Source organism: Geotrypetes seraphini, chromosome 7, assembly GCF_902459505.1.
Source record: "Geotrypetes seraphini chromosome 7, aGeoSer1.1, whole genome shotgun sequence".
Lineage (NCBI taxonomy): Eukaryota > Metazoa > Chordata > Amphibia > Gymnophiona > Dermophiidae > Geotrypetes > Geotrypetes seraphini.
Window position 1 is genome coordinate 624,874 of NC_047090.1, and position 21,883 is coordinate 646,756.

General features: G+C 42.0%; 1 protein-coding gene across 3 annotated transcripts in view; it reads right to left on the reverse strand.

Moving 5' to 3' along the window:
* Nucleotides 1–20,899, reverse strand: part of MYBPC1 (myosin binding protein C1) — a 216,669-nt gene extending 195,770 nt beyond the window's left edge. For all 3 annotated transcript variants that reach the window (XM_033952331.1, XM_033952330.1, XM_033952329.1), the window contains exon 1: nt 20,752–20,899. In XM_033952331.1, the coding sequence (XP_033808222.1) occupies nt 20,752–20,773 (22 nt within the window). In that variant the 5' untranslated portion in view covers nt 20,774–20,899. The remainder of the gene's footprint in view (nt 1–20,751) is intronic.
* Nucleotides 20,900–21,883: the final 984 nt, after the last annotated feature.

Below are 21,883 nucleotides of genomic sequence, written 5' to 3' on the forward strand. Positions count from 1 at the left end.
CTTGAACTCTCCACCATCTCTTCCGGGAGGGAGGCTGTTCCATGTATCTACCACCCTTTCTGTAAAAAAGTATTTCCTCAGATTACTCCGGAGCCTATCACGTTTCAGGTTTCAGGTTTATTTAAAAATTTGATATACCGCCTCCTCAAAATTCAAAGTGGTTTTACATAATATATAAAAACAAAGAGTAGAAAGGCATAAGTTAAAAACAAATTATAATTATTAAAACAGACAATCAAACACACAGACGAACATTAACTTACCGAAACAAAATGAAAAAGGGTAGAAATACATTTGTGTAATGAAAAAGAGAGGGAGAAGGATCAAAACAAAAAGGGGGGGGGGAACAAAAAATAAATAATCTAGCACTTTGTAGAAAAGATTAAAATGAATAAGAAAAAGCAAGGAGCGAAATTCCATTACAGTCCTTAAAAGGTTTATTATACTCCAAATGCGTCTTTAAAAAGAAAGGCCTTCAAGCTACTTTTAAATTTATCAATAAATTTCTCTTATATAATTTGGTGCTGAGTTCCAGATGGTAGGGGCCGTAACCGAAAAGATAATAGTATGCATGGTGCTAATGTGTCTTAAAGAGGGAATAGATTACAGGTTTTGATTAGAAGAATGTAATGTGCGATGGGGGCTGGGGGGGATTAATAACCTGTTGATGAAATCAGGTAGACCGGATGCTATGGTTTTATGTATCAGTAACATTATTTTATAAGTAATTCGATGATCTATGGGAAGCCAATGGGCGTTAATCAAAAGTGGTGTGACATGATCGAATTTTCGAGCTTTTGAAATGATTTTAATGGCAGTATTTTGAATAATTTAGAGGCGTTTTATTTCTTTCTTAGTGATGCCTTTATATAATGCATTGCTATAGTCTAGACATGAAATGACTAGCGAATGAATAAGAGTATTTAAAGAAGTTTGGTCTAATAAAGTAGCAAGAGATCTAATCATTCGGAGGCAGTAGAAACATTTCTTGACTACTGAACTTATATGTTCATGGAACGAGAATTTTCCGTCAAGGATAACTCCCAAGAAGTTTAATAGAAGTAATTATTTGAACAGGAACAGAGTTTATTGTAATAGGGACAGAAGAGGAGAAACCGTCCTTAACTGGGAAAATCATTGCTTTGGTTTTACTGATGTTGAGGGCTAACATATTTGTGTTTAACCAGTGACAGATTTGATTTCATTCTGGAGCTTCCTATCAAATGAGATACACCTCATGCGCATTTATGCCGTGTAGGTATTTAAACATTTCTATCTCTCCTCTATCTCCCATCTTTCCTCCAAAGTATGCATATTGAGATCTTTAAGTCTGTCTCCATACGTCTTATGACAAAGACTACTTACCATTTTAGTAGCTTTCTTCTGGGCTGACATCATCCTGAAATAATGAAGGCTCATTTCTTTGAATTGAATTTGGATTGTCACCGTAATAGTGGGGAGATTGGGTCGTGCTCCGGGGCAACTTCAGTTTGTTAAATTGATTGAGTCATATAAATAACATCTGTTTTTAGTATTAGGACTGTAGTATGATAGAGTGAATGGGATCTTAGAATGTGTGTGTTAGGTCTTTCCTGGAGTTCCTTTCTCTTTTTAAGTTTATAGCTTGTCAATTTGTAAACCGCCCTGATCCAGTAAGGCTAGATGTTATATCAAGAAGGATGCTAGGTTGCATAGGGAGAGGTATGGCCAGTAGAGAAAAAGGAGGTATTGATGCCCCTGTATAAGACTTTGGTGAGACCTCATTTAAAATATTGTGTACATTTCTGGAAGCCGCACCTTCAAAAAGATATAAAAAGGATGGAGTCGGTCCAGAGGAAGGCTACTAAAATGGTATGTGGTCTTCATCATAAGGCATAAGGGGACAGACTTAAACATCTCAATCTGTATACTTTGGAGAAAAGGAAGAAGAGGGGAGATATAATAGAGACGTTTAAATACCTATGTAATGTAAATGCGCATGAGTCGAGTTTCTTTAATTTGAAAGGAAACTCTGCAATGAGAGGGCACAGGATGAAGTTAAGAGGTTAGAGATAGAGATAGGTTAGAAGTTAAGAGATAGACTCCAGAGTAATCTAAGGAAATACTTTTTTACAGAAAGGGTGGAAGATGCGTGGAACAGTCTCCCAGAAGAGGTGGTGGAGACAGAGACTGTGTCTAGGATAGGCACATGGGATCTCTAAAAGAGAAAGAGCTAATGGCTACTGCAGATGGGCAGACTAGATGGGCCATTTGGCCTTTATCTGCCATCATGTTTCTATGTCTTTTAAATAAACATAAACATACAGAACAGGGAGATGATTAAATGCAATACGGTACTGGGGTTCAAGAAAGGATTGGACAAATTCCTACTGGAAATGGGGATAGAGGGGTATAGATAGAAGATTACTGCACAGGTCCTGGACCTGTTTTGGGCCGCCGCGTGAGCGGACTGCTGGGCACGATGGACCTCGGGTCTGACCCAGCAGAGGCATTTCTTATGTTCTTATGTTCTAATACAATTTTTATTTATATACCGCCAATATCTCCATGAAGTTCACAACAGTTTACATAAATAATCATGAAGATACAAATTAATAAATAGTATTACAATATTTAGGAATTATTAATAACAAATTCTTGAAATTCATAGGTCTTTTTTTTTGAAAATCTTAAAATTAGATTACTGGTTAATATTAGTCGGTAAAGTTTTCCAAAATTGTGCAACCTGATAAGCCCATGTGGCGTTAAAAGACCTATTGTATCTTATATTCTTAATGACTGGATACCGAAAAATGTCATTATTTCTCAGATTCAAAGATGGATTATTGGAAAAATTAAAGAGTTGAGGCATATAATCTAGAGTTTCTCCAAAATGTATTTTAAAGAGTATGCAAAAGAATTTATAAAGTATTAGCCCTTCTATAGGTAGCCAGTGCTGTTCATGTGTGTAAGGTGTAATCTTATCACTTTTCTTCAATCTGAAGATTAATCTAATGGCTGTATTCTGTAGAGTTTGGAGAGTTTTTTAATTATAAATTCTGGGCAATCTAAGAAGGTGACATTGCAATAGTCCAATTGGGACAAAACTACAGGTTGTATTAATAGGCGAAATTAAAGTTTTGATCTAGAGCAGTGTTCTTCAACCTTTTTACACCCATGGACCGGCAGAAATAAAAGAATTATTTTGTGGACCGGCAAACTACTAAGACTAAAATTTAAAAACCCCGTTTACGCCCCATCTCCACGAGCTCGGTCCCCGCAAACCATCTGATCCCAGCTGCACAAGCCGCAATTATGATTTTATATTGAACGTATTTTATTAAAGTATAAAAATAAATAATATTCTGAACAATTGTGATTTTATAAATACAAATATACAGAGCACGGACCAACAAAACCCCTGTCTCCCCTCCCCTTTACATATATCCCCTCTACTATCAAGAAAACTGAACAAGCCAAGTTATTATAGAATGCTACATAGAAATATCATGCTAACAGAATACTACAGTCCCCAGTTATGTCTCTAGCAGGATAAGTTATGTCTCTAGCAGGATATATAATTCAAACCTGATATATTCTAATGACAAAATAGAAATAAAATTATTTTTTTCTACCTTTTGTTGTCTCTGGTTTCTGCTTTCATCTTGTTTTCACTCTTTTCCTTCCAGCATCTGCCCGTTCCATCCAATGTCTGCCCTCTCCCCCTTCCATATGTATCTGACTTCTTTCTATGCCCCTCTTCCTTGTCCATCCTCCTCTCTCCTTTTTACATCATTCATTCCAGCTTCACTGCCTTCTTCATTTTTATCTCTCCTACACCAGATCTAGCATCTTTATCCCTCTCTCATTTCTCTGCTGACCCCCTTTCTCATTCCTCTCTCTCCCCTTTCTCTCATCTGATCTCTCCATTCCACCCTGACCCCCTTCCCCTCCTGTAATCTCCCTGCCAGCTGTTTCCTTCCTTTTTTTCTTTCTCCCTACCCTCCTTCCTTTTTTTTCTTCTCCCTTCCCTCCTCCCTCTATCCAACATTAACTCTCTTCCCATCCCTTTCCCTCCTCCCTCCCAGCAGCATCTCTCCTTCTCTCTTCCCTCCTCCCTCTATCCAACAGTAACTCTCTTCCCATCCCTTTCCCTCCTCCCCTCCCAGCAGTATCTCTCCTTCTTCTCTCTTCCCTCCTCCCTCTATCCAACATTAACTCTCTTCCCATCCCTTTCCCTCCTCCCCTCCCAGCAGTATCTCTCCTTCTTCTCCCTTCCCTCCTCCCTCTATCCAACATTAACTCTCTTCCCATCCCTTCCCCTCCTCCCCTCCCAGCAGCATCTCTCCTTCTTCTCCCTTCCCTCCTCCCTCTATCCAACAATAACTCTCTTCCCATTCCTTTCCCTCCTCCCCTCCCAGCAGCATCTCTCCTTCTTCTCCCTTCCCTCCTCCCTCTATCCAACATTAACTCTCTTCCCATCCCTTCCCCTCCTCCCCTCCCAGCAGCATCTCTCCTTCTAACTCCCTTCAAGTCCAGTAACAGCTCTCCCTTTTCCAGACCTTCCCAGCCTCCTACAGTGGCTTCCTCCCCTTCCAGCAGCTCTCGGTACTTGCCTGCAGGAAGATGCCGGTAAATCACTGCCCTGGCAATTAGGAGAGCTGGTGGGAGGGGAGGAAGTCACTAATGAAGGCTCCCCAGGATCTTGTTCCTACATGCTGACCATCTCCCTCCACCTGCACCTGAATCTGCAGCTCTCTCCGGTCTAATCGCAACTTCCCCGCGGCCCTCTTCAGCAACTCGGCAGGGGCGGCGATCAAGACACGCTGCCGACGTCGGGACCTTCCCTCTTTGAGTCCCGCCTATTTTGTTTCAACTTCCTGTTTCCGAACAGGCGAGACTGACAGAGGGAAGGCCCCGACGTTGGCAGCCCATCTTGATCGCCTGAGGCTGGGAGGAACATTAGTCAGCAGGAACCGCAATTTAACTGCCGACTTGATCTCGCCGGCCCTGCGCGGACCGGCGGTTGAAGAACTGTGAATCTAGAGGATATGATGGTATATAGGTCAACTCTGGCCTCACAAAGAGAAGACTGCAAAGCAACGTATCCCATGCATGAGGTAGGTTTATGTACAATGGAGGGAGTGTATGCTAATTCATTTCAAGTGTCCTGAGGACTGGGTTGAAAACCCCTACTCTAGAGTTAGATGAGGGCAATGGCATAGTAAGGGGGGGAGGGGCGGTACCCCAGGCGCAGTCTTGCTGAGGGTGTGACACCCAGGTTTCCAAGTTTATTTATAATTTGATAGACCGGCCATCAACAAGTATCTGGTCGGTTTACAGAGCTAAAATTTGCAATTTAAAATAATTAAGGGGGAAAAAATTGTTTTTTTATATTAAATTATTGATTTAAAAAAAAAAACAACAGGGGGGGAAGTAGACTAGACAAAGACGACTGGGTGCATGCGCCCCTCATCTTCCCCCGTACCATTTTTACTTTGTTTGCGTGCGATTACTGCCCGCGTCAGCATTGGCGCTCTCTGACTACTTCCGGGACCCGCATATAGGAAGTGACATCAGAGGACGAGCCGACACTGATGTGGGCATGCTGCTTGTGCTGGAAAAAGTATGGGGAACGGGAATGGGGGCGTGCGTGGGGCGGGGGAAGGGTGCCACCACCTCGAGTGCCTCTCACCCTTACTGAGCCACTGAATGAGGGCAATAAACAGTACACGCAGACAAAACAAGAATCAAGACATGCTAAAAGCTGGTGTTTGTATTTTCTTCCTTCAATCTGTTAAGGATTTTATTCCGTTCTATGATAAATATTTTTATAAACTAAACCCATCCTTTGTCAAAACTGTCCAAGAACAGAATGGTGGCGGCAATGCAGGTCAGAGGTTCATCAACTGGTCAGATTTTCAGGCTATCCGCAATGAATATTGATGAGAGATACCTGTCCACAACCCATACTCTCTTATGAGAGGGACCCCCCTCTGGCCCACAGGACTCCCACGGGGACCCCCCTCTAGCCAACGGGAATCCCACAGGGATGGAAGGCTTTGGAAGCAGGGTTTGTCCATATAATATAATGGACACGTCAGCCTTAGTAAAAGAGGGGATTTATAAGTTATTTACCTAAACAGAAAACAAAAAAAAGGGTTCCACCAAAGAGATTCCACAAGGAAAACAGCAGCGCAAACACAAAAGAAACTGGAATTGATGATCCTGTCAGAAGTAATTGATGCTTTTTATGGGGACGGGCGGGAATGGAGGTAATTCCTTGCAGGGATGGGTGGGGACGGAGAGGATCCTGACGGGAACGGGTGGGGACGGAGAGGATCCTGACGGGAACGGGTGGGGACGGAGAGGATCCTGGTGGGGACAGGTGGGGACGGAGAGGATCCTGGCAGGGATGGGTGGGATTTCTGTCCCCGTGCAACTCTCTAGTAGAAAATGGAAGAAATGCCTTTAACCACTGAGCCACAGGAGCTTCCTTTTAAGCAGGGATTCCTATTATTTTTTAGTGACATTCTGCCATCTAGGTGCATTATGATGTCACAATGTTGTCAAGATTGTGCATCAGACATGTCCACTTGCTCTGAACCACAGCAATTGAGTAGGGTTTTCTTATTTTCTTAAACTTTGGGAATGAGGTTTAGTATGCAATACATTTGTTCATGTGTTTTGCTTGAGTAATGCATTATTCAATATCTTTTTACCTTAATATCAAACTGGAGTATTCTTTACCTCAAAAAACAGAAGCCCCGTTCACCTATATATGGACGCCTCCAGCACACCTAAGTTTCAAGTTTATTTAAAATTTCTTATACCGCCCAATCAGCCTTCTAGGCGGTGCACAAATTTGTAAAAACAAAGGACAAACTTTAACTACAATACAAGTTTGAAGTGACAATACGTCACCAAACTATAACTTTAAAAACAATTAAAAACACAGACAAACAAGAACATAAGGTAAAAGGCAAGAACTACATTAGGCAAAGTAAAAGAAAACAATTAAGGAAAGAAACAAGAGGGAGGGCTGCTGTTAAACTCAATAGTATTTTTGCTCAAATGCCCTTAAAAGGACAGTTCGGCCTCAAAGGCATCAAGGAAGAGAAATGTCTTTAGCTCCGTCTTAAAGTTATTAAGATTTGATTCTTCATGTAAATAATTTGGAATACTATTCCAGAGAGAGGGGGCAGTGACAAGAGAAAATGGTAGACCTCATTGTATATATAAACTTCAGTGACGGTATAGAGAAAAGGTTATTAGCTGTTGATCTTAGGGACCTAGAAGGAATATATGGGGTAAGAAGATTTATAAATTCCAGTTGATTGTTTTGTCTAGTCTTAAATGTTAACAAAATAATTTTGTAAGTGATTTTGTGTTCCACTGCCAACCAGTGGACTTCTTGCAACAAGGGGGTGACATGGTCAGATTTCTTTGCATTGAATATGATTTTTACAGCGGTGTTTTGTATTATCTGAAGTCTTCGTATTTCTTTTTTGGTTATACCTTTATAAAGGGCATTACAATAGTCAATGCACGAGATCACGAGGGAGTGAATCAAAATGTTCAAGGATGTGGCATCTAGTAGTTTCAATAATGATCTGATCATACGTAGCCTATAAAAGCAACATTGGACCACTGTACTGATATGAAGATGGTAATTAAATTTGTGATCAAGAGTTACTCCAAGTAATTTAAGTGAAGGTACGGTTTGAATAGGTTGAGATTTGAATGTAAGAGGGGTCTGCAAAGAAAGTCCTTCCTTATTGGGAAAAATCATTACTTTGGATTTTTCAGTGTTCAACGAAAGCATATGTACGTCCACACAAGAGTTAATCTTTTCCAATTTTTGGTTTATAAACATTATTTCTGAAGGGATATTTAGATCTATCGGGTGTATTAGTTGGACATCATCTGCATAGGCAAACATTGTAAACCCGATAGATTGCCCTAATGTTAAAAGGGGGGCCAGAAAAATATTGAAAAGTAAGGGAGATAAAATAGAACCCTGAGGAATCCCATAATCAGTTGTAAATGAGTCAGACGATATAGAATTAAACACTACCTTGGAAGAACGATCTGTAAAAAAAGATGAAAACCAGTTCAAGACCTAGTCTTTAATACCAATTTCACTCAGACGAGACAGAAGAAGCTTATGATGTATCGTTTCAAATGCCGATGATAGATCTAAAGAAATAAGTAAGACCAAATTGTAACTCTATCCTCCCTCCTTTTTCTCCTCCCTTCTACACATAAGTTCATGTAAACCTTTTTCTTCTTCTCTACCTATTATTTAAGTTCTTGTAAACCGTGTCGAGTCCATACTCATGGAGATGATGCGGTATATAAATTTAAGGTTTAGATTAGATTAGATTAGACTAGTGGTGGTCGAGGTGATAGAGAATTTTAGTGGTCAACCCAATAAGCAAAAGTTCTGTGGAATGATGTTGACGAAATCCAGTTTGGTTTGAATGGAGCACTTTTGTTTGTTCTACAAAATCTGAAATTTGACGGAAAGCTACCTGTAAGCTTTGCCGAGAATGGAATATTTGAAATAGGTCGATAATTTGAAACCTCTTGTGAACAGATTGTATAGTCTTTGATAATAGGATGGATAATTGCTTCTTTCCATACTTTTGGAAGGAAACCTGTACTTAAACTAGTACAGATCAGATTTAAAATATCGGGTCCAAAGGATAAAAAAAAAACGTTTTAGAAAAATAGGTGGAATGATCTCTGAATTGGAACTCTTTATGTTTAATGTATTTAAGGTTCTCTGTAGTACTAGAAGAGTGGGTAGGGTAAATTTTGAACATTTAGAGAGGGGGAGAGGTATAATTTTGGGTTTTTTAATGATGTCTACTGTAGAGGGGAAAGTAGGGTTTACGCTGGCAATACTTGATTGAGAAATGGAGTCTCTAATTCTTTGGACTTTCTTGGTAAGGTAAGAGGCAATTGCTTGAGCTGAAGGAGGTGAAGCTGTCAATTTGGACATTGTCCTCTGTGTGGTTAATGATTTTGTAATAGAAAATAATGCAGAAGTGTTTTTAGCTTTTTTGATTTTCTTGGAATAGTATTCTTTTTTTGATCTGTTGATCTCAGATTTATAAAAGTTGGCTTGTTCCTTGAATTTATTTAGGTTGTGTAGGGTTTTGTTTCTATGCCATTTTCCCTCAAGGAATCTCAGTTGTTGTTTTTTTATAAAGATAAGATTAGAACTATACCAAGGATTCTTTTGTTTACGTGGTGCCTAACTCACGCCCACCTAACTCACGCCCAAAAGTAGACCTAGTTTGGCAGCGCCTACATTATAGGCAAAAATACAGACGTGTTAGGATGCCGAGCACCATGCGATTCTGTAAATGGATGTCCATATTAAAACCACGCCCACACCTATCCCATTAGGTGTTGCTTTTTCTGATGGGCATATATGAAATTCTGGACGCCTATTTTGTGAATCACGCACAGCCTTTGAACATCTAACTTTCAATTATTGGTTGTTAGTCATTAATTGTGCTTATTATTCAATTAATTTTGACCCCTCAGTTGCTGGACGTCCACATTATGGTTGCCTAACTTTATGCGTCCTTTACAGAATTTGCCAGTGTAATACATTTGACATGTGAACAAAGGTATTTAATTAATATACCTCCCCCCTCCACTCACACTTTTACCAAGCTGCGGTAGAGGTTTCAACCACAGACCAGAGTGCTAGATGGTCCCACGTTGCTCTGATGCTCATAGCACTTAGCACCCCGGGCCGTGGCAGAAACATCTACTGCAGCTTAATAAGGGGGTCTAGTCATTATATTAATTCTTCTGCCTATTTAGTGGATTGATTTTTGTTTGATAAGAACATTAAACAATTTATGGTCACAACATTTTTTGTTATCTATGTACAGTAGTTAATTATAGTTTTTGTTATGTAATTCAACATTCTAATTTAATATTTTTTTTATGATTCACATAATTTTTATTGATGCAAACAACATAGTCCAATGCCCAGGCACCCCATGGTGCTCAATACAAACATATATGCATCTTTTAATTATATATTCAAGTATTCACTTGTACAGAAAGTAGGTTATTTAAATATTACTTATAAACAATATAGGTCACAAAAAACTAAAGAAAATTCTTTCAAATAACCCCACTCAAGTCCTCAAAAAGGAGGATCCAAGCAACATTCTAATTTTTATATTATCCTTATAGACCAGTTTTCATGGGTTTTGTTTTGGTTTTTTTTTTTTTGCACAAAGTATTATTTTTGCGTGTGTACAAAGCGTATTGAGTCTTCTAGAGTCTTATTTATTTATTGGTTCCCATCTTTGTCCTCCCATGTTGGAGAAGACTATTGATTTCCTGCTTTGTGTTGTGTTTGATGTAGTCACACTGAATATAGTAGAGGGTGTGTGTGTTGTCGTAGCTTAAAGAGCAAAGAAGTCAAAATAATACTGTATGACTGAATAAGACTTTTCAGTATACAAATAAGCAAAATATATATCTGGCTTATAAAGTAAGTTAAGTGTTCACATACACTCAGAATTGTGAAATTTGACCAAGAGCGATAGCTCCTATAGCCAAACCCACCGCCCCATCACTGTGAATGATTTATTTTAAAAAGAACTTGAAATGAACCAAACACAAACTAATTTTCAATGGCAAAAGAGAGGAAAAAGTTCCCACTTAGCTTTCAACTATGTCAACAGGTCCCATAGGAAAAGGGTAAGAGGTTGGGAGGACCGTTATTGAGGAGAGAGGGAAGGGCAAGTCAGTTGTTTAGGTATTTCAGAACAGGTGTGTTTTTAGGCGCTTCCTAAATTCCTCGTAGGTAGTGGGTGAAAGCAGTTAATCTAGGTCTTTACCCCATAAGGCTGCTTGGTGTGAGAGAAGGTGATCATGGTGTTTTTTCAGTTTGCAACCTTTAATTGGAGGGGAAACGAAGTTTGAATGTGTGCTTCTCTTATGTTTGTTGGTGGAAAAGGAGAAAAAGTCAGTTATGTTTTTGGGGGCTAGTCCATATAGTACTTTGAAGCAGAGGCAGGCGAATTTAAACTTTACATGTGCTTCCGTCGGCAGCCAGTGCAATTGTCGGTAATAAGGTGTCACGTGATCAAATTTCTTCAGCCCGAAGATAAGTCTAACCGCAGCATTTTGCATCATTTGAAGATGTCGTATATTCTTTTGGGAGATTGCTAAATAGGCTATGTTGCAGTAGTCAAGTTGACTTAGGATGAGGGATTGCACTAGGATTCTGAATGCTGATGTATTGAAATAAGATTTAATGGATCTGAGTTTCCAGAGAGTGAAAAAAATCCTTTCTGATTAAGGAGTCCACCTGGTCTTTCATGGTTAGGCATTGATCCAGGGTTACCCCTAGTGTCTTTAAGGTGGGCTGAATAGGGTAATTGAGTTCATTGATGCATAATGAGGTTTTGTTGTCAAGCGAATGATGAGAGGCAACAAAGAATTTTGTTTTTTCTGGATTAAGTTTGAGCTTGAAATCTGTCATCCATTGTTCCATCTCATTTATGGCATCGGATACCTTGGGAGTGGTTTCCGAGATAGAGTTGGTGAATGGGATGATGATCGTAAAATCGTCTGCGTAACTGAATAATTTTATCCCCAGTTGGGTTAGTCGCACGCCCAATGAGGACATGTAGACATTGAAAAGCAATGGGGAAAGCGGTGACCCTTGTGGCACCCCGGATGAGTTGCTCCAGGTATCAGAGTGCTCATAGTTGAAGCGTACCTGGTAGGTACGGGATGTAAGGAAGCCACAAAACCAGTTCAACACCTCATCCCTGATTCTGATGGCGTCTAGGCATTGTAGCATTTTCCCGTGGTCCAGGCGCAAATAGTCTACGATAGCGGCAATAACCGTCTCCGTACTGAATAAAGGTCTAAAGCCGGATTGAGTTTTATGCAGGATGGAGAATTGATTAAGATATTCCATCAATTGGGTGTGAACCAATCCCTCCATGATTTTTACAATAAATGGGATAGATGCTATAGGTCTGTAGTTGGTTATTAGAGCTGAAGATTCTTTTTGGTTTTTTGGGATTGGGGTTATTATTATGTGATCATTGTTAGTGAGGAAATTCCCATTTTTAAGGTTGTGGGCTAGGTAGTGTAGCAGTGATAGTTTAAATTCTAATGGCACCGCTTTCATAATCTCCGGGGGGAGGGGGGGGGCAAATGTCCAGGACACAGTGAGATTTAGAGTATTTGTTGTATAGTTTGGTGTAGTTATTCCATTCTAAATCTTGAAAGGAACTCCAGATCATGTCTGTTGGTATTTCATTGTCTTGTAAGTTAGCTATTTGGTGAACACTAGGGGTATTTCTTACACAGTTATTTCTTAGGTTTTTAATTTTAGAATCAAAATGTAGCGCTAGGTCTTTCGCAGAGGGTGGCTTCGTGTTGTGCACAGGTATGGTGTAGTGGGTGGTGTCAAATAGATTTGTGATTAGGTTGAACAACTCTTTTGTGTTGATTCCTTGTGAACCAGTACAAGATAGATTGATTTTGGTGGAGTAGAATGCTTTACATTTGTCTTTTATCAGTTGTTTGTAGGTTTTTATGTAGGTTTTATGTTGGTTTTTATGTTGCTTCTCCATTTGTTGTGGTCTGCCAGTTCTCCTGTTTTTTTCCATTCAAGTTACATTTGCTCACATTTAAGGGCTGCTCAATTGATGCTCCCTCTAACATTAATCTTCTCCTGATTCCTTATAACCCAACCCATTCCCTTCGTTCTTCCACTGCTGGCTTTCTTTCCCTACCTCCTCTAGCTGTGATTCGATTAGACATTACCTGTGAATCTGCCTGTAGCTACACTGCTCCTAATCTTTGGAATTCATTTCCAACCAATTTTCACCATAAAACTTTCTGTTTTTAAAGATACTCTCACAACCAGTAGCGTATTAAGGAGGAGGAGGAGAGGGGAGGGGGGAGCAGTCTGCCCCAGCTGCTATCTTGGTGAGGTAGCAGGTACCCGTCCCTCTTCGTCACCTCACCCAATTCCTCCTCCACTCCCCACTGCCGCGTGCTGCTTCCCTTCACCTCTGTAATGTTCCTGGTGCGAGCAGCAACCCCCAACCTACTGTTGTGCCATCTTTGGCTCTTTCTCCGATGTCACTTCCTGGACCCACACCTAGGAAGTGACATCAGAGGAAGGGAGGCACCTAACTCAATTCTATAAAAAGTAGGCACCTAGCCCAAAGCACCTATGCTAAAAGTGGGTGTGGCTAGGGCAGATCATGGGCGGGTTTTCAAGTTAAACACCTTTTGGTGAATTAGGTGCCATTAGGCTCAGATATCGGCGCCAAACTTAAGGCGAAGAGAACCCTGGCACAAATTGGTGACACCTAAATGTTAGGATGCTGAGCGCGGCCTAAGTATTCTTAGGTGTCACTGAGTGTGATTCTATAATGGGCGTCTAAGCTTTATAGATTCGTTGCATAACTTTAGGTGGACTTTATACGAGAGCAAATCAAAAATTAAAGACAATTGTTAAATTATGTGATAACCACCGGAACAGAGCTAGCAAAATACAACATGTGTACTCATACATTGCCTGTTGGATAGTTCGTCCACACACAGGGCAGCACTCGGCCTTTAGTCGTGCGGCAGCCACAAGGTCAGAATGTGGACGCTTCATTGCAAAATTGCACCATCGAAGAACAATGTGCAGTAGTGCTCTTTCTTTGGGCAGAGGGAGTGAAACCTGTGGAAATTCACCGTCTGATATCGACTCAGTATGGACATGGCACCATGAACCAACAAAAGGTTTATGAGTGGGTAAAAAGGTTTAAAGCGGGAAGAACAGGTGTAACCGATGAAGGTTGTTCTGGTCACCCATCAACATTGTGCACACAAGAGCACATTGACAGGGCAGAAGTCTTGATTAGAGAAGCGTGTGGAGGTTACGACCCACTTCCTGGGATGATATGAAGAAGATCTGAGTATCCTGGAGAGAACTGTCACCGGTGATGAGACATGGATGCATCTCTGCAACGCAGAGAGCAAAACACAAAGCATGAGGAAGTAAAAGAAGTGGTGCTCACCTGGCTTCGGGAGCAGCTGAAAAACTTATTCTCTGCAGGAATGCAGAAACTAGTTGAGCGATAACACAAATGCATTGTCTTGCATGGGGACCATGAAATTATAGTAATATGATTACAGTTTTTCAATCATGTTTTGTGTGGTTCATTCTCCAATGTATCTGTATATTTGAATAGTTACTCATTTTATTTTACTTCCTTGAATATTCCTGGTAGGTTGATTGAAAGTGCCGCAGATTGTTCATCTCATCCTATCACAGATCACTCAGAAAGGAAACGCGACACCAGCTAGGCTTCAGTGCTACGAAATGTAAGGTCATGCACCTCGGTAGCAGAAATCCGTGCAGAACTTACACCTTAAATGGAGTAACATTAGCTAGAACCTCAGTAGAACGAGATTTGGGTGTAGTCATCAGTGCGGACATGAAGGCTGCCAAGCAAGTAGAGAAGGCCACATCCAAGGCAAGGCAAATGATGGGATGTATCAATAGAAGTTTCGTCAGTCGGAAACCAGAAGTCATAATGCCGCTGTACAAAACCATGGTGAGACCTCATCTGGAATACTGTGTGCGGTTCTGGAGGCCACATTACCATAAAGACGTGCTTAGAGTCGAGTCGGTTCAGCGAATGGCTACTAGGACGATCTTGGGGTTCAAGGGTCTCTCGTATGAAGAGAGACTGAGCAGACTGCGGCTCTACACTCTTGAGGAACGCAGGGAGAGGGGGGACATGATTGAGACATTTAAATACATCACTGGACGTGTCGAAGTGGAAGATGACATCCTCTTCCCCAAAGGACCCTCGACCACAAGAGGGCATCCGCATAAACTCAGAGGGGGGAAATTTAGTAGTGACACCAGGAAGTATTTTTTCACGGAAAGGGTGGTAGATCACTGGAATAAGCTTCCGGTGCAGGTGGTCAAGGCCACAGGCGTGCTTGACTTTAAGAGCAAATGGGACATGTACGTGGGATCCCTAAGTAAGATGATTCACTAGCATCTAGACTTATTGGGGTGGGCCAGTAGTGTGGGCAGACTTGGTGGGCTATAGCCCTTTTCTGCCGTCATCTTTCTATGTTTCTATGTAAATCATCCGCCTTCAAGCAAACCCTTTAGAATGGTGGTAAGAGTTGCCTTTAGACATTGGCTTCTGCTCTCGTTAATATGTGCACTTGTGAGGCTATTTTGGGTGATGTTTCAACTCTCATTGTCCTCCACTGCTAAGTATGCCCAGCAAGTAAAATCATCAAGAGTCCACTGACACCACTGGAATGGAAGCAGAAATAAGCATGCCTCCAAATAATGATCCGTTGCTGTTAGTTAAATAGAGTCCAAACAGCTTGATTATAGTGGAATGCACTGGTTTGATTCTAGTGCATGGGAATTGGTGCATCATTGACCAAAGAGTAAATGGAAAAGAAAATGTACTGATGTGGTCCTAAGTTTGATGACTTGATATTGATTTAACCAGCACTGAAATTACTGGAAAAGGCAACTAATGGTATGAAATCAGGAATTTAGTAAAGAGGTGCCCAGGCAGAGGCATAGATGTGCAAGAGGAGCCTAATCGTTGGTGGAGTGGGCCAAGAACCTGGAGAGCTGGGCTCGAATCGCACTGTAGCTTCTTGAGATCCTGGGCAAGTCACTTAAACCTCCATTGCTCCAGATACAAAACTAATATTGTGAGCCCGCTAGGGACATGGAATATATAGTATAACCCATTTTGGTTGTACCACAGAAATTCACAACCTTTTTACAGCAGATAAAGGACAAGTCTAACGCAAATGCACACATTTTTTGCATACAGGAAACGCTTAGAATACTGACATATATAGAATACTGCACAGATATTAAAAGCAAATAATTTAAGCGCCAATCTGTATTACCTCCTTAAATTACAGAGATGGAGAATGGGTGGTATGTAGTTGGGGTTCCCACATATGTGGGTAACTTACAGAATACTGCAAGATAAATGCACCTTCAGGCATCTGCCCTTAAACCAGCTCTATAACTGGTGTAAGCTCACCACCTAGAGGTCAGAGGTTATACTTCAATTCTATAATGGAACCTACATTTAGGCCCCGATTCTATATATAAGAACATAAGAATTGCCACTGCTGGGTCAGACCAGTGGCCCATCGTGCCCAGCAGTCCGCTCACGCGGCAGCCCTTATGTCAAAGACCAGTGCTCTGAGTGTAGCCGAACTACTAAATGAATACTTCTGCTCAGTCTTCACCTGTGAAGCGCCAGGGTCCGGCCCACAGCTGCAGGCAAAGCAAAGCTCGGAAGACCCATTTTGGAACTTCGAGTTCACACCGGCTGACGTCTACGGTGAGCTATCAAAACTCAAGGTGAACAAAGCCATGGGACCAGACAATCTACACCCCAGAGTGCTCAGAGAGCTGTGTGATGTCCTAGCGGAACCGTTATCCATTCTCTTCAATCTCTCCCTGAGTACGGGAAGAGTCCCCCTGGACTGGAAAACAGCCGTCGTTCCTCTGCACAAAAAGGGTTGCAGGGCAGAGGCTGCGAATTACAGGCCGGTGAGTCTCACATCGATAGTGAGTAAGCTCATGGAAACACTAATCAAGCGTGAATTAGACACGATCCTGAACGAGGAAAATCTACGCGATCCCCATCAACATGGGTTCACCAAGGGCAGGTCCTGCCAATCCAATCTTATCAGCTTCTTTGATTGGGTAACAGGGAAGCTGGACTCGGGAGAGTCCCTGGACATCGTGTACTTGGACTTCAGTAAAGCTTTTGATAGCATCCCCCACCTCAGGTTATTGAGCAAGATGAAATCCATGGGACTAGGGGTTACTCTAACGACATGGGTCAATGACTGGCTAAGCGGTAGGCTTCAAAGGGTGGTGGTAAATGGTAACCTCTCTAAAACGTCGGAGGTGACCAGTGGAGTGCTGTAGGGCTCAGTTCTGGGTCCGATCCTCTTCAACATATTTGTAGGAGACCTACCTCGGGGGCTTCAAGGTAAAATAACACTGTTCGCCAACGATGCCAAATTTATGTAACTTTGTAAGTAAAAGCGACTTGTCCGACAGCATGAAGCAGGACCTGCTGTTATTGGAACACTGGTCCTCGACCTGGCAGCTGAACTTCAACGCAAAGAAATGCAAGGTCATGCACCTAGGCAACAATAACCCATGCAGAACGTACACACTGAATGGGGAGACCTAGGCTAGGACTGTGGCAGAACGAGATTTAGGGGTGATCATCAGTGAAGACATGAAAACTGCCAATCAAGTGGAGAAAGCTTCATCCAAGGCCAGACAAATGCTAGGTTGTATCCGTAGAAGCTTCGTTAGCCGGAAGCCCGAGGTCATTATGCCGTTGTACAGAGCCATGGTGAGACCTCATCTGGAGTACTGTGTACAATTCTGGAGGCCACACTACCGTAAGGATGTGCTGAGAGTTGAGTCGGTTCAGAGAATGGCCACCTGGATGGTCTTGGGGCTCAAGGATCTCACGTACGAGGAAAGGCTGAACAGATTGCGGCTATACTCTCTCGAAGAATGCAGGGAGAGGGGGGACATGATCGAGACATTTAAGTATATCACTGGTCGTGTAGAGGTGGAAGATGATATTTTCTTTCTTAAAGGAACCTCAGCCACAAGAGGGCATCTGCTGAAACTCAGGGGCGAGAAATTTCATGGCGACACCAGGAAGTATTTCTTCACAGAGAGAGTGGTTGACCATTGGAACAAGCTCCCAGAGCAGGTAATCATGGCCAACAGCGTGCCTGATTTCAAGAATAAGTGGGATGCCCACGTCGGATCTCTACGAGGGAAGTGTAAAGGTATCGCCACCTGAGTGTGATCTCTAGGAGGGTAGTTAGGGAGGGTTAATAGAGTGGGCAGACTTGATGGGCTATAGCCCTTTTCTGCCGTCATTTTCTATGTTTCTATGTTACCTGACTGAAAAGTAATGAGACTGCTTCTGTTTTTCTTTTCAAGAAGTAGATGTGGCAACGCTGTGCTGGTTCTTGTGAAGCTCACACATCAACGTTTCTGAACCTGCAGTTGGACTACCATAGTCTTTATTGTTGGATCACAGCGAGAAGAACTTCATATGTTTCGTCAGGGTGGATGAGGAAGACCTGTCTGTGAATCATGGTTGAGGAAGACGTGTTTTACCACCGTACGCTTGCCACGACATTTCAAGAGTTTCATTTCTGCCCTTTACAAGTTTAACACAATATTCATTCACACACCTCTGGCGTACTCTAACAGACAGAGGTGTATGATTGAATATTGTGTTAAACTTGTAAAAAGCAGTAATGGAACTCTTGAAATGTTACGGCAAGCATATGGTGGTAAAACATACAAAGCTCTTCCTTTCACTGTGACCCAACTGCTGGTTCAGAAACATTGATGTATGGGCTTCACAAAAACCAGCACAGCGTTGCCACGTTTACTTCTTGGAAAGAAAACCAGAGGCCGTCTTATTACTTTTCAATCAGCCTCGTCTATCGCCTATAAAATCAGAGTCAACTAGGGTGGCACTAATCATTATTCTATATGAGTTAGGTACACTATATAGAATCATGCTTAGCACTGCCTAAGTCACGTTAGGCATTGCTAGGCTTCCTAACTTAGTGCACTGTATTTATACCAGGTTTGTCTTGGTCTAGATACGTGTGCCTAAGTAAGGCGCACAATGGTGCCTAAGTCAAAAACAGGTGCCTAACTCTAAAACATGCCCATGTTCCGTCCCTAACCACACCCACTTTTTAGAAAGTCACTTTGGAGTAGGCACCTAAATTTCAATTGTCCAATTAAAGCCAATTATGAGGTGTTAAAGTGCCAATCCAATCCTTGGTGCCAATTAAGCCTATCAATCAATTAAGTTAGGCGCCTACATTGTAGAAGGGCCTGAAGCAGCGTGTGAAGACTGCTGCACAGGCTGCTTGAATCGCCGGGTAGGTATTCGGGTCAGCGGCAAGGGAAGAGGGGTGAGCGGCAAAGGACTTCTCTGGTCTGTTGCGGAGGGCGGCCCGACTCCATTTATTGATTCGTTTGGGGGGGGGGAAATGCGTTGTGTTGGGAGGAAGGGTAGGCAGACGCGGAGCCCGGGTTGCGCGCTTGTGGTGCCTGAGCTGCAGGAGAGGGAGCGGGTTGTGCGTGGCGGGGGAGGCCCCGACTGCAGCTTCTTCGTCGTTGAAAGCTGCCGCCGCCGCAGCTCCTCTCTGTCGATCGTGGTCCAGTTCGAGAGAGGAGCCGGGGGTGAGGAAGGCCGCCGCAGCTATGAAAATTTTTTTTTATTTGAAAGCCGCCGCCGGGGCCGCGCATGCGCAATTGTTTTTTCGCGACAGATCAGGGAACCCCTTTATTTTTAGTGCGCATGCGCGGCCTATCATTTTATTATATTAGATGACATCCTTGTCTTTTTTATTTGATCTATGGGCTCCTTTTACGACGGTGCGCTAGCGTTTTTAATGCACCCACCGGATTAGCGTGCGCTAGCCGAAAAACTGCCGCCTGCTCAAGAGGAGGCAGTAGCAGCTAGCGCGCGCTATTCCATGCATTAAGGCCCTAACGCGCCTTCGTAAAAGGAGCCCTATATTTTTAACTGCTGTGATCTGTATAAGCCAGAGAGTAAAGCAAATTTTAATAAACTAAATTAATTGGCACGATTCTTTATCTGGATATTTGCCAAAAACAGAAAATGTTATAGAGCATAAAGCTTTCCAACGTAATCTATGGACTTTGTAGAGACCTCTGCAAATATCTGAAATGTAATATCTCAAAGGTCTCCCCCATTTATGGTTGCTTCCAAAGAAGAACAGTTGTATTTGCAGCGGGCAGAAGTTCTTCAGCTTTTTCCAGAGGGTGGGACATGCCAGTGTATCATACCGTTTCAGAGGCTGAGTTAGTCATACAAACATTTCCATCGTAATACGATAGCGTAGCCTGATACCTACCAATGCAGTGCACTAGTTCAAAAGATTCGAGAGAGGTATGCTTTGTTCTAACGCATGTTTAAGGACTTTTCAACCAAGTTCAACTATACAAATAGAGCAGGAGCTGTCTGAAGACAGGAATCCGGATTTGCATTATTCCCAACAGCCTAAGGCCCCCTTTTATCAAGCTGCGTTAGGATTTTTTTGGGTTTTTTTTAAATCGCCAGCCCCTGCGGTAAAAGCTCCGACGCTCATAGGAATTCTATGCGCTTCGGAGTTTTTACCGCAGCAATTTGCAACTTAAAAAACTCCTTATGCAACTTGATAAAGAGGGGGGGGGGAGGTAAGTGTATTACCAAGAACAGAAAAACAAACTGTAATAATATTTTAAAGTTTATAGCTTGAAAGTACATTTCTAAATCATTAAGAGGGGAGAAAATGAACCAATAAGCTATTTTATTCTTGTCATTATAAAAAAAAAAAAAAAGTTTATACTATCCATAATTGCAAAATAAGTTGCATAAGTTCTAATTTTCTAAACAGACACTCAATCCAGAACCAGACCTGTGATATAAACATGAATTTTTTTAAAAATTTTTAGACTTCCTTCCGCAAAACCCAAACATTCCTTTTCATCATTGCCTTAATCTTTGTCTAGATCCTTATGAAAATAGATACGTGGATCTACACTACAGGTGTTGCCCTAAAGAGGCTAACATTTTTGATTGTGCAATTGGGTGGGAAAGAGGAAAACAGAAGTCGGAGGGATAATCTTACCAGTTTGCTTGGGTTCTGGCATTGCAACAATCTCGCTTTATTTCCAAAGAGCCTGCCTGGACCCTTTGGAAACTGAACGCAGCTTTCGGGAGCAGCCTCGAGAATTGTTCAGACGCAGGTCAGTCTGACAGCAAAGGGGGCAAGGATTCCTTCACTTTATATACTGTGAGGACATATCACTCAAATAGCACCTCTTCTGTTTCCAGTGCAGACATCCAGAAAATTGACTTATGGGAACCCCTCTTCCATCTGCTGTCTGCACCCTTGGCTCTCAGGGTTGCTGGAAAGAATCTCCGTTGCTTCTCATGTGGCCGATGAGAGCATCTACAATGTTCTATATTGAGCAGTATACAAAGAGAGGAATGAGAAAAAGATTTGCCAAGCTCCTCAGATGGCCCTGTAAGCCCTGAAATGACAGAGGCGCAGTCTGTAGAGAGTTAATCTTGCTTTTCATGACATCACAAAGGAGCCCATCTAAAACGATCAGATTCTGAAGAGAACCCCTAAGAATTGCATTTTATTTTCTATTATTACTAGATACATCAGTCAGGTACGAGTAAGGAATTCTGGGCTGAGATGCGGCTCAAGAAGCTGCCACCAAAAATTTATTACAATGCATCAGTGTGGAGAAAATATCTTTAGCAAAATGTAAACGCCGTTTAAATATTGTGATTTTTGTCGTATGTAAGTTTCATGATCAATCACAAGAAATCCTTTCCCCTAATATTTTATTTATGTTTACTGTATATAAGAATATTAGACCCAGGCTAGGTGATTGGAAAAACTTAGAGGTATCACTGGTCTACATACAGAGCTCTAAAGCAGGAGTGTCCAACCTGCGGCCCGAGGGCCACATGCAGCCCCGTGAAGTATTTTGTGCGGCCCCGATCGAGGGCGATGCAGTGTTTTCCTCTGCTGCCCCTGGGTGTTTACCGTCTTGCTGGCTCCCTCCTCTGTCTTGCTGCAGCGTTTGCGTGGCCCCAGAAACATTTTTTGGGGCCAGTGCGGCCCAGGGAAACCAAAAGGTTGGACACCCCTGCTCTAAAGCAATCTAATATTTATTTTTAGTGTTTTAGCTTAGTAAAAGTGTAACCCAGTTGAGGAAATAATCATAATAGAGGTACCTGACAAG